At 57.0% G+C, this 13,522-nt stretch overlaps 1 protein-coding gene across 2 annotated transcripts in view; it reads left to right on the forward strand.

Annotated features, from left to right (window-relative positions):
• The window catches only part of OTOF (otoferlin), an 84,893-nt gene that overhangs the window by 62,901 nt on the left and 8,470 nt on the right, over positions 1 to 13,522 (forward strand). The window contains exons 16-35 of one of the 2 annotated variants that reach the window (XM_066372418.1): positions 1,305 to 1,528; positions 1,771 to 1,879; positions 2,436 to 2,616; positions 2,736 to 2,856; positions 3,443 to 3,543; positions 3,665 to 3,755; positions 3,921 to 4,037; positions 4,384 to 4,536; positions 4,767 to 4,956; positions 5,045 to 5,169; positions 5,556 to 5,690; positions 6,412 to 6,573; positions 6,763 to 6,882; positions 7,343 to 7,504; positions 7,613 to 7,775; positions 8,752 to 8,822; positions 10,200 to 10,229; positions 10,643 to 10,774; positions 12,406 to 12,472; positions 13,334 to 13,470. In XM_066372418.1, the coding sequence (XP_066228515.1) occupies positions 1,305 to 1,528; positions 1,771 to 1,879; positions 2,436 to 2,616; positions 2,736 to 2,856; positions 3,443 to 3,543; positions 3,665 to 3,755; positions 3,921 to 4,037; positions 4,384 to 4,536; positions 4,767 to 4,956; positions 5,045 to 5,169; positions 5,556 to 5,690; positions 6,412 to 6,573; positions 6,763 to 6,882; positions 7,343 to 7,504; positions 7,613 to 7,775; positions 8,752 to 8,822; positions 10,200 to 10,229; positions 10,643 to 10,774; positions 12,406 to 12,472; positions 13,334 to 13,470 (2,591 nt within the window). Of the gene's footprint in view, positions 1 to 1,304; positions 1,529 to 1,770; positions 1,880 to 2,435; positions 2,617 to 2,735; positions 2,857 to 3,442; positions 3,544 to 3,664; positions 3,756 to 3,920; positions 4,038 to 4,383; positions 4,537 to 4,766; positions 4,957 to 5,044; positions 5,170 to 5,555; positions 5,691 to 6,411; positions 6,574 to 6,762; positions 6,883 to 7,342; positions 7,505 to 7,612; positions 7,776 to 8,691; positions 8,823 to 10,199; positions 10,230 to 10,642; positions 10,775 to 12,405; positions 12,473 to 13,333; positions 13,471 to 13,522 lie in introns of both variants that reach the window. The other variant, XM_066372417.1, reaches the window with a different exon arrangement.

Genomic DNA, 13,522 nt, shown 5'->3' on the forward strand with positions numbered 1-13,522 from the left:
CCACCACCACCATCCTGCACCTCAGCTGGAGAGGCGCCGGGCATGGGGAGGGCTTGCCAGCTGCTCCCACCTCAAGGGAGAGTTGGAAAGTCATGGCTCAGGTCTGCACAGAGCTGACTGGGTCAGCCAGAGCCAGGCTGCCTGGATTTGAACCGCAGCTGTAACAATGAGTTGCTGTGTGACCTTTGTACCTATTTTCCCACCTGTAAAATGAGATAGTAATTATATATGTGTGTATATGCATACATATGACATGCATATGCGTACTGCAGCCATGGCTCCGATCCATAGGCTTGTTGTGGGGATGGAGCTCTCCCAGGACCCAGGCAGTATGCTGGGTACCAGGGATACAGAGCAAGAGAAGAGCCCATTCCTGTCCTCACGATGCTCGCTGGGGACAGGGAGACGAGTGTGCTACCGAATGCTCCAAACTGAAGGCAGAGGCAAAAAGGACCACACATCATATGATTCCGTTTATCTAAAACATCCAGAATAGGTGAATCCATAGAAACAGAAAGTAAATTAATGGTTGCCGAGGAGGAGGAGGTGGGGAGCAGAAATTGGGACTAACTGCTAACAGATACAGGCTTTCTCTTTAAGGGGATGGAACTGTTCTGGGATTAGGTGATGACTGCACAACATAGTAAACATACACCACTAAAACACACACTGAAAGTGGTGAATTTTATCTTATCTAAAGTACATCTTAATTTCTAAAATGCTATATATTTTTTAAAAACTAGGAAGAATAGAAAGCAAACAAAACACATCAGGCAGAATTGGGCCCCTGCTACATATGAGACACAACAAATCCCCACGATGGGAGAAGTTAGTTGGAACTAGGGATTGCGAGGCTCTCATGAAGGAAGAGCGTTGAACAGGTCAAGACAGAGGGAGGACGTGTGGAGAAGCAGAGAGGGGTCCGCATAAGCAGGCTGTGCACATGCATGTCCACACAAGATGGCGAAGGGCTGGAAGGCCATGCTGAGGAGTTTGGGAGGAGCTGGCATCTGTCTTTCAAATAGATTGTAGGCAGCCCCTGCTCCAGGCACAAGGGCGGAAAACCCAAGAAAGTGCCCCACACCTGCCCGCAGACAGCAGAGACGAGGTCTCCCCACAGCCTCCTGTGAGCCACATGCTGCCCCGCAGGTCTTCTCTGCCTCAGATGTTTCCCGGAACCAGGGATGGGGTCCTCAGCTCAGCAACAGGAGGTGTAGACTAGGAGCCCCCAGGAGAGGACTCTCTAACCCACCTGGGCCCTGGGGTGTGACACGGGCCACTGCTCTCTCTCCACCGGCTCACAGGCTTCCTGCCCACGCTGGGCCCAGCCTGGGTGAACATGTACGGCTCCACACGGAACTACACACTGCTGGACGAGCACCAGGACCTGAACGAGGGCCTGGGGGAGGGCGTGTCCTTCCGTGCCCGCCTCATGCTGGGCCTGGCCGTGGAGATCCTGGACACCTCCAACCCTGAGCTCACCAGCTCCACCGAGGTGCGGGTGGAGCAGGCCACGCCCGTCTCGGAGGTGAGGCCCCAGGAGGCCGTGAGGTCTTCTCGAGCCCCCAGCTCAACCCCCTTCCCACAGTGGCAGTCTGGGCCTGGGCTCGGCCTGGGCAGGCAGAATTGGGTCTCAGTCCTTCAGGGTGCCCAGCTCCATAGCTGGGTGGGATGTCCCTACCATCAGCCCAAACCACCTACAAGTGGAGGCCTGACCCAGGCCCAACATTTCCTGAAGGTTTAGGGAGGACTGCAACCATTTTCCCACAGAGCTGTGCGGGGAAAATAGAAGAATTCTTTCTGTTTGGCGCCTTCCTGGAATCCTCAATGATCGACCGGAAAAACGGAGAAAAGCCAATTACCTTTGAGGTCACCATAGGTGAGTGCTGGGTTCACAGAGGGGTCTTCAAGCCCCAGGGCTGCTGGGTGGTCACTGCTAAGCCCTGCACCACAGCCCTGGTGGAAGGAATCTTTCAGCGCTTTCCTCTGCGTGTCCACAAGCATGCACAATGCACACTGCGCATGCCCGCGGCGCACGCATGTCCACGGCGCAGACCTGAGCTCCCCCTACAACACTAGGCTGTGTTTGGGACGTGGGGGAGAAAGAAGCCATCCCTGCAGAAGGGAAAGAGGACCTCATCCTCACGGGGCTGGAGAGGAGAGAGTGGGAATATGGGCCACGTCCTGAGCTGGACCTTGAGCTCAGGGGTCATCAGATCTCTTTGCGAGATCTTTGCAGGCACGGAGGGCATGGGGACCATTCTCTGGTGAGTGTTCTATCACATCTGAGCTGGCACCAACCCTCAGCACCTGCCCCATTCCCTGACACCCCCCCCCCCACACACACACACACACAAACCCAAGGCAACTCCTGGATTGGAGGGTGGTGTGGGTCCTGGTGGGGAAAGGACTTTATATGCCCCCTCTTGCTCCAGGCAACTATGGGAACGAGATCGACGGCCAGTCCCGGCCCCCGCGGCGTCGACCTCGGAAGGAGCCCGGGGATGAGGAGGAAGTAGATCTGATCCAGAACTCCAGTGACGATGAGACGGAAGAGGGTGGGGACCTGGCCTCAGTCTCCTCCACCCCGCCCATGCGGCCCCAGATCACTGACAGGTGAGCTAGGTGGTCAGAGGTCCTGGGAAGGCCTGCCTGCTGCCTCCCATCATCTCAAGACCTGCCATCCCACCTCCCTGGGCCCCCAGTCCTCAACCTCCCCCCTCTCCCTGCCCCAGGAACTACTACTATCTTCCCTACCTGGAGCGCAAGCCCTGCATCTACATCAAGAGCTGGTGGCCAGACCAGCGCCGCCGCCTCTACAATGCCAACATCATGGACCACATTGCAGACAAGCTGGTCAGTGCCGGGCGCTGCTGGGAGGGGCCAGGGGAGGTGGGGAGGTGATGCATCAGAAGGCCTGGCCCCACTTAGAAGTCTCCTCTGCACCACACAAGGCCTGTTTGCTCAGCAGCTTGATGAGAAGGGGCAGGTCAGGGGGAGGGACTGCTGGAATGGGCCCGGAAGGACCTATTCTGTCCCTGCCCCCAGGTCCCAGAAGTAGGCGAAGGGCCTAAGGGTTACCTGGAGTAGAGCCTGGGTCCAGCCGGTCTTGGGGTTCCCTGAAGGCAGCTGGCCAACCCCTCTGCCTCTGGCCTGCTCCTTCCCATCTAGTCCTGAGTTCTGTCCACCCCTGTGAGTCCAGCAAGACCACAGACTCAGAGCCCAAAAGTGGCATCTTCCTTCAGGAAGTAAAGGCCCCCAGATTCTGAAAACAGAACCTGGGAAATTGGTGGTTTCCTGATGAGGGTGAGACACTGGAGGGTGGTGCTAGGGAGAGGTCTGGGTCACTAGCCCCTCATTCCCCCTAATGAATGGAGAGAGCTTTGGGGAGGCTGGGGGAGGGGCGGTGGCTCAGCTGCACCCTCTTCCTCCTGGTTCTCAGGAAGAAGGCCTGAACGATGTGCAGGAGATGATCAAAACGGAGAAGTCCTATCCCGAGCGTCGGCTGCGGGGCGTCCTGGAGGAGCTCAGCTGTGGCTGCCAGTGAGAGGGAGGGGCCGTGGTGTGGGGGCTCAAAGTGGGGGGACCGGCAAGAGAAGGAGGAGTTTGCAGGTCTCCTGCTGGCAGGTGGGCTCTGCTAAGCCCTGCTCCCCTCACCCCCCAGCCGTTTCCTTTCCCTCGCTGACAAAGACCAGAGTCACTCGTCCCGTACCAGGCTCGACCGAGAGCGCCTCAAATCGTGCATGCGGGAACTGGTGAGGACACACGGGTCCCCGATGCTGGACCAACAGGGGATGGAGGGAGGGTCTGGAGGTAAAAAGAGGAAACTGAGGACATATGTCTGAGGCCACAGCCCCCAGGCCAGCCTCCTCCTTCACACACCATAGCTGGAGCTCTACTTACCCCACACACCCCTATAGGAGAACATGGGGCTGCAGGCAAAGACCATGCGGGCTCAGGTGAAGCGCCACACGGTGCGGGACAAGCTGAGGCTGTGCCAGAACTTCCTGCAGAAGCTGCGCTTCCTGGCTGATGAGGTATGCCCCTGCCGGTGTGCACAGAGGGGTGCTGGCCCCTAAGCAGTGGCCGGAAGGGAGGAGGGCTGCACAGGAAGGGGTTGGGTTGGACCACCCAGGAGGCCTCTCCTGCACCGATACCTGTTGTGGGACTGGAATGAACAGTCCTTCATCCTGCTGTGTGTTCTTCCTGCCCCTGTCGTGGGAGGCAAAGAAAGAGCAGCATCTGGGGTCCTTCCTCTGCAGGCCCAGGCTTGGCCCTCTGGGCTGTGAGGCAAAGACTGTGGTGGTCAGTGAGGCTCAGGGGACCCCAGCCAAGAGGTGGACCCCCGTCAATCATGGGCTCCCCTCCCCGCCCCCACCACAGCCCCAGCACAGCATCCCCGACGTCTTCATCTGGATGATGAGCAACAACAAGCGCATTGCATACGCACGGGTGTCCTCCAAGGACCTGCTCTTCTCCATTGTGGATGAGGAGCTGGGCAAGGACTGTGCCAAGGTCAAGACGCTCTTCCTCAAGGTGCCAGGAGGGAGCCCGACTGCGGGTGGTGGGTGGGGTGGGGGTGGGTGGCTGGGGCCCACAGTTTGCATCTGGCTTCTTCGAAGGGTCAGTCTCCCCATGGAGGGAGCAGCCCCTCAAGGGGCATGTGCTCAGAGACGAAAGAGCTGGAGAGAAAGTAGGAAGGGGGAGAACAGCATGGTCCCACCCTGCCCACCTCTCTCTGTGCTAACCCCCATGCTCACCCCCAGCTGCCCGGGAAGCGGGGTGTCGGCTCGGTGGGCTGGACAGTACAGGCCAAGCTGGAGCTCTACCTGTGGCTGGGACTCAGCAAGCAGCGCAAGGACTTCCTGGGCGGCCTGCCGTGCGGCTTCGAGGAGGTCAAGGCGGCCCAGGGCCTAGGCCTGCACTCCTTCCCACCCATCAGCCTTGTTTACACCAGTGAGTGGGGACCACTGGCTCCCAGCCCCCTCACCTGGGGAGGGCGCTGGGGGGCCGTCCCCAAGCCTCAGCCTGCCCTTCCCCACAGAGAAGCAGGTGTTCCAGCTCAGGGCCCACATGTACCAGGCTCGCAGCCTCTTTGCCGCTGACAGCAGTGGTCTCTCAGACCCTTTTGCCCGTGTCTTCTTCATCAACCAGAGTCAGTGCACAGAGGTGAGGGCCTGGGGAGGAGGGAGTGGCTCGGGCTTTGAGAGCATGGGGGGGTGGGGGGGGCTGTGAGCTTGTGGGACCTAGAGAAACAGATTGGCCAGCACCCCAGCTCCTTAGCGGGAAGCCTTGCGGATAACTGCATGCCCAGACCACACTGGTGAAGGCTTCTGTTGTGGTTCTGTTCAACACAGGAATGACATAGGCAAAAGGGGTGGGAGCAGACCTCACATTAGCCTTCACTTTAAGATTCCCAAAAGAGTCAGGGAACATGACATTCCTGCCCCCATACCCCCTGGAAGCCACAGTGACTGGGGGTGGCTTCTGCTTGGATGTCTATTCATCCACCACCACTTACTACCTGTCTCACCCGGCCCTGCCCCATACTGCAGGTACTGAATGAGACCCTGTGCCCCACCTGGGACCAAATGCTGGTGTTTGACAACCTGGAGCTTTATGGTGAAGCTCATGAGTTGCGGGATGATCCCCCCATCATTGTCATTGAAATCTACGACCAGGACACCATGGTATGGCTGGGCTCTGGCACCAGGGACCTACCTACCTCTTCTTCACTGCATTCCACATCCGCTGATGGCCACCTCCCCAGACCCAAGGTGCTTGTTGGAAAAATGGGAGTCTGGGCCGCTGACCAGCCCCTCCAAGCAACTCCAGGTGGCTCCTGCCCAATCTCTGCAGCCTGACCCTTTCTTGACAGTCGGCCTCTGGGATCTCAGGGAGTAGATGGGTCAGGGTGTCCCTACTTCTGGGCAGAGACAGACTGACTCAGACCCAGTCTTTGGGAGATGTGTCAGCAAGTCCTGCTGTCTTCAGCCTTCCCCCATCCTAAAGGGACTCCGACCCCCTGCCCATACCTATCAATCAGTAACAGCTTTCCAGCTCTTCATGTGAGTGCTGGAGTGGGGAAGTGAAAGACTAGGGCGACCCTTCTGAAGCCGGGGAGCCACTTATGATAAGCCACGTCAGCCACTGGGGTCCCTGAAAAAGCCCTAGACTAAATGCAAGAGGGCTTTATTTCTAGTCCTGAGGCCTGAGTCTGCCGATCATGGCCAGCCTGGCCTTGAGCAAGTCTGTGGTGAGACTTGTTTTCCCCATTGGTGAAATGGGGTGATCACACCTAACCCCTTGCTTCCCAGGGCCGTGGTAAGCAAGTGAGACCCCCAGGTTGAGTTTACCCATACTTAGTAAACTCGGGCACCAAGAGACCACTTTGGTTGTTTGTCACATCAGGGCAAAAGCGACTTCATAGGCCGAACCTTTGCCAAGCCCGTGGTGAAGATGGCGGATGAGGAGTACTGCCCACCTCGCTTCCCGCCCCAGCTTGAGTACTACCAGATTTACCGAGGCAACGCCACGGCCGGAGACCTGCTGGCCGCCTTCGAGCTGCTGCAGGTAGGGCCCCTCTCCTCTGATCCTGCTGAGAGGCCAGTCTGGCTGCGGCTTGAGAGTGTGGTTCTTGGGGGCCTGGGCTTTTGGGCCTTCCCTGTCTCCCCAGATCACACAGCATATACCTCCTAGGAAGGGAGAATCCACTCTCTGGGCTCTGCACGGTGTGTGACCCCGTGAACCCCCACTCCTCAGATAGGGCCAGCAGGAAAGGCCGACCTGCCACCCATCAATGGCCCAGTGGACGCGGATCGAGGTCCCATCATGCCTGTGCCTGTGGGCATCCGGCCTGTGCTCAGCAAATACCGAATCGAGGTGCGTGAGCGCCCCACCCGCCCCCTCCTCCCTCCCTCCCTCCCTTGCCCTGAACAGGCCCCGCTGTGCTCTCTCTTCCTCGCCCCCTCACTCTCTTACTCCATCAAGGGTCATAGCACATATCACACTACTGACATCAAACTCCAGGGGTCTTCAGCAATCTCAAGCCACTCCTCATTTTTCAGACAAAGAGACTGAAGGACAAGAAGGGAAACGCCCCTACCAGCCCAGGGTCTGCCCAGTCTGCACTGAGTTATCCTGCCACCTTCTGGGACCTCTCCCAGGCCCCCACACCACCCTCACCCTACAGCCCATTAGGGACACCACGCCCCTTGTCAGTTCTCCTGGCCCTGCTCCTATGGACTCATTGTCCCCTCCACAGCCCAGTTCCTTCTCGGGTGGCCCAGGCCACCCACAGCTGGCTCCCTGACTGAGGGGGCTTTCCTCTCCCCCCTCCCAGGTGCTGTTCTGGGGCCTGCGGGACTTGAAGCGGGTGAACTTGGCCCAGGTGGACCGGCCACGGGTGGACATCGAGTGTGCTGGAAAGGGAGTACAGTCATCCCCGATCCACAATTACAAGAAGAACCCCAACTTCGGCACTCTTGTCAAGTGGTTTGAAGTGGTGGGTGTGGCCTGGGTGTAGGCTGGCAGAGCTGGGTGCGGCTGGTGTGCCTGGGCTTGGCCGGGTGCCTCTGCTCCCCTTCCTGAGCTCCAGTGACCAACACCCCAGGACCTCCCGGAGAACGAGCTACTGCATCCACCCTTGAACATCCGCGTGGTGGACTGCCGGGCCTTCGGCCGCTACACCCTGGTGGGCTCCCACGCCGTTAGCTCCCTTCGGCGCTTCATCTACCGGCCCCCAGACCACTCGGCCTCCAACTGGAACACCACCGGTATGGCCACACCCCAAAGCGCAGGCCGGTGTGCACTCAGTCCATGGGAGGGGCCCCAGCTCACAGTCCAGCCCACGCAGCCATAGTTTGCTCCTCCAGGGCATCCCCGAGTGAGTATCGGGGAGGCTGCAGGGAGGTCCTATCCTAGGAGCCAAAGCTGCCCAAGGCTGCCCCTCACCCTAGCCAGAAGAACCAGTGCTGGAGATATCCTCAGAGGGCCTGAGGGCAGACAGCTTCCTTGGCTGTTCTTTTTTTTTTCTGCATTTTTCCAAAGTGAGAAACAGGAGGGTAGTGGGGGGCACAGAGACAGACTCCCGCATGCGCCCAACCAGGATCCACCTGGCATGCCCACCAGGGGGGCAATGATCTTCCCATCTGGGGCATTGCTCCATTGTAACCAGAGCCATTCTAGCACCTGAGGCAGAGGCCATGGAGCCATCCTCAGCTCCCAGGCCAACTTTGCTTCAATGGAGCCTTGGCTGCGGGAGGGGAAGAGAGAGACAGAGAGGAAGGAGAGGGGGAGGGGTGGAGAAGCAAATGGGCGCTTCTCCTGTGTGCCCTGACTGGGAATCGAACCCAGGACTTCCACACGCCAGGCCAATGCTCTACTGCTGAGCCAACTAGCCAGGACCGCCTTGGTTGGTTCTTGGAGAAGACCCAGGCCTCCCTCCCGGCCTCCCTCCTGGCCACCCTCCCGGCCCAGCCTCCACTGTTTCCATCAGCTGCAGCAGCTCTTCCTTCCCTCTGGCTCGCCTCCTTCTCTCTTCATGCCCATCCTTTCTCCCTCAACTGCTCCGGCCTTCCCTCTTTCCTCAGAAAGCTCCAAATCAGCTTTAGACCTCAGGTCTTTCTGGTCACCCAGACTTTCACTGTTACTTCTGCTCTTCCCTGTCTGTCTGTCCATCTCTCTGTCCAGTAAGACTCCTCTGGGGCCGCCGTGTGCTGTGCAATGGGGGCCCCACCTGTCACCCCACAGGGGAGGTCGTGGTGAACATGGAGCCAGAGGTGCCCGTCAAGAAGATGGAGACCATGGTGAAGCTGGACGCGGTAAGGTGCATGTGGTCAGCGCCACACTGGCTGGAAGTGTGCAACTGCGTGTGACACTCCCTGTGAGCCTGGCATTGCCTTCAGTGTGCCCAGGGCTAACCCTGACTATAGGTGCAGACAGTTCCATCCTAGACTATGTGTGTAAGTGTGTGTGTGCACATGCACAAGCATGTGGTGTGCATGTCTGAGAGACAGAAAGAGCAGTCACCATTTGAGGTAACAACCTGCAATTATTTTTACTCCAACAAATGATACCAAAAGTGGTAGATTCCTTATGGGAATGCCAGTGCTCTTTCCAGAGGGTTCCTGGTTTTCCATCCCAGCCATTCACAAAGGAAGGATTCCCAGTGGGAAGCTCCCTACTTCCCCTGGCCTTAGTCTAAGGCCATATTTCTGCCAGAGTGGACCTGTCACCGGGGGTGTGGATGCGGAGAGGGCACATTCAGGGGAGGCTAGACTGGAGGCCAGCCTGGGACAGGCTGGCCGAGTCCAGACAGCTGCTGGGCTGGAAGTGGGCTTCCTCTCCATCACTTTCTCCAGATCTCATTTGCAACCTGCCCACTTTAGACAAGCTGGATTGTCTCCCAGCTTCCGAGGTCTGAACTTGGGCACCCCCACATCAGGCCCACCTTCTCTTGGCCCATAATCCTTGGTCCCAGAGGGTCCTGCCCAGCAACTGAGTTAGAAGTGGGCATGACTCTCGGGAAAGGGGAGCAGACGAGGTCCAATTCCCGGCCCATAGCCCGGGGATGGCACTGCCAGGCTCTGGGGCTACACCTGGAGACCCCCATCCCCACAGCTCCCAGCATCCTGAGCTCTTCCCTGAGGGGTGCTGGGTAGCCTCCTACTTTCAGGCCTTCAGCAAGCAAGACAGAGGACAGTATCTTAGTGTCCCCATCATCCCATGGGCCATGGGCTCTGGTAGGGTGTTTTCACAGCATCCTCTTTAGCTATGCAATTTGTGTGTGTGTGTGTACGTACACTTAATATTTAAGGCGTCTGACCTGGTAAGAGAGGAAAAGTGGAGTTGAAGTTGACTCCATCTAGTTAACATCACTGAACTCCTGCATGCGGCCAGCCTCCTCCCCTCCTCACCCTGACCTTCCCTGGAACTCATCTGGGGAGCCCACAGCTGTCTCGGGGCTGAGAACCACTGCCCTAGAAAGTCTGAGGAAACATCTGCTGAGCAGAACTTTTGCTCTGCACCAGCAGTGTGTTGTGTTAGTGCAGAGTTGACCCTGAGAGCACAGGGACCCAGAGCACACAGCGGACATCGCTGCATGGGCTCCTTCTCCACGCTCCCGGGCTGGGCTGCTGTCTCCACTCCAGGCCTCAGGAGGCTAATTCTGTCCCTGTCACTTTGGCTCCCCTTTGCAGACTTCTGATGCTGTCATCAAGGTGGATGTGGTGAGTGTGAGGACTGTTTGGAGGCCTCTGTGGAAGAGGACCCTACACTGACATTGGGTGTCGGGCCGAAGGGCCTGGCGTCAGGCACTGAGCTGCCCCGTGGCCCTGGATGCTTCTGCCTGCAAACCCTCCAAAGGGCAGAGGGAGAGAGCTGCTTGGGCAGCAGGGCTCCTGAGTGCCTCCCCTGCTTTGGCCAGTGGCTCATGTTGGCAGGTCATGACCTCTCCAGCCTAGGCATCCTCCTACACAAAACAAAGCCCTGTCCCTTTGACAGTGGTGGCCCCACAGAGCTTCACGGAGCTCAGGACTTCCCAGCATCAAAAAGGATGGGGGAACCCCTTATTGTCCAGGGCCCTGGGAATGGCCAGGGTGCAGGGACATACGCACGACTCTGGACCTGGCCAACCCTCCAGGCTGAAGAGGAGAAAGAGAAGAAGAAGAAGAAGAAGAAGGGCAGCTCGGAGGAGCCGGAGGAAGAGGAGCCAGACGAGAGCATGCTGGACTGGTGGTCCAAGTATTTTGCCTCTATTGAAACCATGAAGGAGGTGAGGCCCAGGGCCTGGGCAGGGGCTGAGGAGGAACTGGGCTAGCGGAGGGGACACCAGCGCCACATCAGGCCCTTCTGTCCAGCTTCTCTCCTGCTCCCCACCAGAGCTGGCTCCTCCCCTCCGTTAGCATGAGTCCGGAACAAGTCTTACAGCCTTGAAGTTCTAGCTCAGGACTCACTTTTCTCAGCATGGCAGTTCAGTCTGCCTTCTCTGGCTTGCTTTCCTCTTGTCCTCATTCATTTATTTCACAAACACCTCTTGAATATATATGAGTCAGACACCATCCTAGGTGCTATGGGAGACAGAAGATGAGAAGACATACCTGCCCTGAGGAGCCCTCTGTTTACTGGGCAAAAAGGACATGTGAACAGACACAGTCCAGTGTGATAACAAAAGCAATTAGGGCCTGTGGGAGTCAGGGAAGGCTTCACAGAGGAGGTGACATTGGAGGAAGAGGAGAAACATGCTCAGAGGATGAAAGGCAAAAACAACTTTCCAGTAGTACTTGCCCATCTTCATACTGTTTTATTTTACACGTCTGGGTCACTGTGGCTGTGACATGTTCTTCCCCTGTTGTGTGCACGAGGGTTTTGTCTGCCGAGCCAGATTGCAAGTTCCAGAAAGTGCTTTTCCCCTCTTTTTCACTTGTCTCGTCTCCACACTGCCTCCTAGCTCAGGACATCCCTGACTGGCTGGCTGACCTGCAGGGCCATGTGCCTGCAGTTGTGTTTCCCCAGCGGGGCCGATCCAGCCACACTCTGTGCAGGCCCTTACTGTGGCCCAGGCTGTGTGCGATGTTCACTACCCACACTGCCCAGAGCACAGGCTAGCTGCTGTAGCAGGCTAGATCAGTGTGAACAAGAAAAAGGCTGGTACAGTGACTCGACGGTGTCAAGGACCAAGATCCTAACACCTTATTACTGGCATCTGTATAATTAGAGATGGCTTGCCATCCTGTCCTGATACCAGTGCACAGGAATGAGTAAAGAGAAAAGAGGAGTCATTCTCCTTTCCTTTTCAGGGTTCAACCCAGAAGTTGCACATATTGGCCAGAATCTAGTCCAATAGCCACACTTAGCTACAAGGGAGGCTGGGAAATGTAATCTTTAGCTAAGTTAAGAACAGGAGAGTAGATAATCTGGGGGCCACTGAATGGTGTCCCCTCCCACCGTCACCTCCTGGATCAGGTTGGCCAGGCTGGAGCTCCAAGAGGCTACCTGTCACCTCCTCACCTCTCCCCCTGTCATTTGTATGGGCTGCCACCTGTGGACAGCAGGGCCTTGGTTGAAACCTACCGGCTTAGTCTCCAGTTGCTGGGGGTGTACTGAGTGAAGAAACTAAAGCAGATTTTTCTGTTATGCTTCTCTACATTAAAAAATAATATGACAAGCAACATTAAAGGACACTATATTTTTAATGATGCACAATTTAAAGAATCATAACTCCCTTAGTAGTCATATTGTACAACCCATAAAATTTTTTTAAGCGGAGCACATGATGGGTTTGTAACCCAGTAGGAAAGAGTTTCTGTTTCTAGGGCACTTAAGCCTGGTGTGAGACCACAGTGGGGGGTCAACAGACCCCTCCCCAGGAAGCCCACTTTCTCTCCTCACCTCATCTTTTGGCAGCAACTTCGACAGCAAGATGCCTCAGGAATGGACTTGGAGGAGAAGGAGGAGGTGGACAACACTGAGGGTGAGCCCTCGAACCCTGGACCTCTGCCTGTCCCTCCTCTGCCTCCAGATGGCCGGCTCCCCTGCCTGCTGCACCAGCTTCTCCCCTTCCCCCTCCACGGCCCACGGCTGCGGCCGCCAAAGGCGGGTAGCATCAGGCATCCCTGGGCACTAGCCAGCAGGCTTAAGCCCTTATCCGTGGTGGCTTTTACTCTGACCCGTTGAGCAACCACAATGATGGACAGATATTTAGATCCACAGAACGTGAGAGCTGGAAGGGCTTCACAGCCATCTTACCCAGTATTTTCCAGACCTTTTTCATGGAACAATATTAATGGGTATTCTGGAGGGAAAAGAGGGTTCTGTGGTCCAATGCAAAAGAAATAGGTCTTTTGGTGCAAGATTTCTCAGTGCCCTTAATATACAAATGGTATACATCTCCAAAAGGAAGACATAATATAAAATATCCCCTCAACATATTTGACCATGATACCCTTTTTTTCTAAAGTGTTGCAAGAACACCTACCCCTGGTGTCCCACTGAATGCAGTTTGGGCAGTGCTGGTCTAGGACAACCCTCTTAATAGTACAGACAAGCAGACTGAGGCCGGAGAGGACAGTGAGCACCTCCCATGCCCTACTGTGGCTGAGGGCACGACCACAGTCTGTGTACACACTCCCAGCATGACCCTAGGGGGCACCTGTGCCCCTGTGAGGTGGGGATGCAGGGGGAGCTAACTGTCTGAAGTTTACGGACATGCACACAGAGACCGACCAAGCGAAACAGCAAAGAAATTAGCAGCGAGCTGGCTCTCAGCCCAGACTGCCCTGCTCCATGGTTTCTGCCCCGAACTGACTGGGCCTCCTTTTCCATTTCGGACCAGGCCTGAAGGGGCCGCTGAAGGGCAAGGAGAAGGCCAAGGCTGCGAAGGAGGAGAAGAAGAAGAGAACCCAGAGTCCCGGCCCCGGCCAGGGGTCTGAGGCCCCTGAGAAGAAGAGGCCCAAGATTGAGGAGCTCAAGGTGAAGGCCTGGGACAAACCCTGCCAGGGGTGTGTGGTCACACCTGGGGCAC

The sequence above is a fragment of the Saccopteryx leptura genome, chromosome 3 (assembly GCF_036850995.1).
Source record: "Saccopteryx leptura isolate mSacLep1 chromosome 3, mSacLep1_pri_phased_curated, whole genome shotgun sequence".
In the NCBI taxonomy this organism is placed as follows: Eukaryota; Metazoa; Chordata; class Mammalia; order Chiroptera; family Emballonuridae; genus Saccopteryx; species Saccopteryx leptura.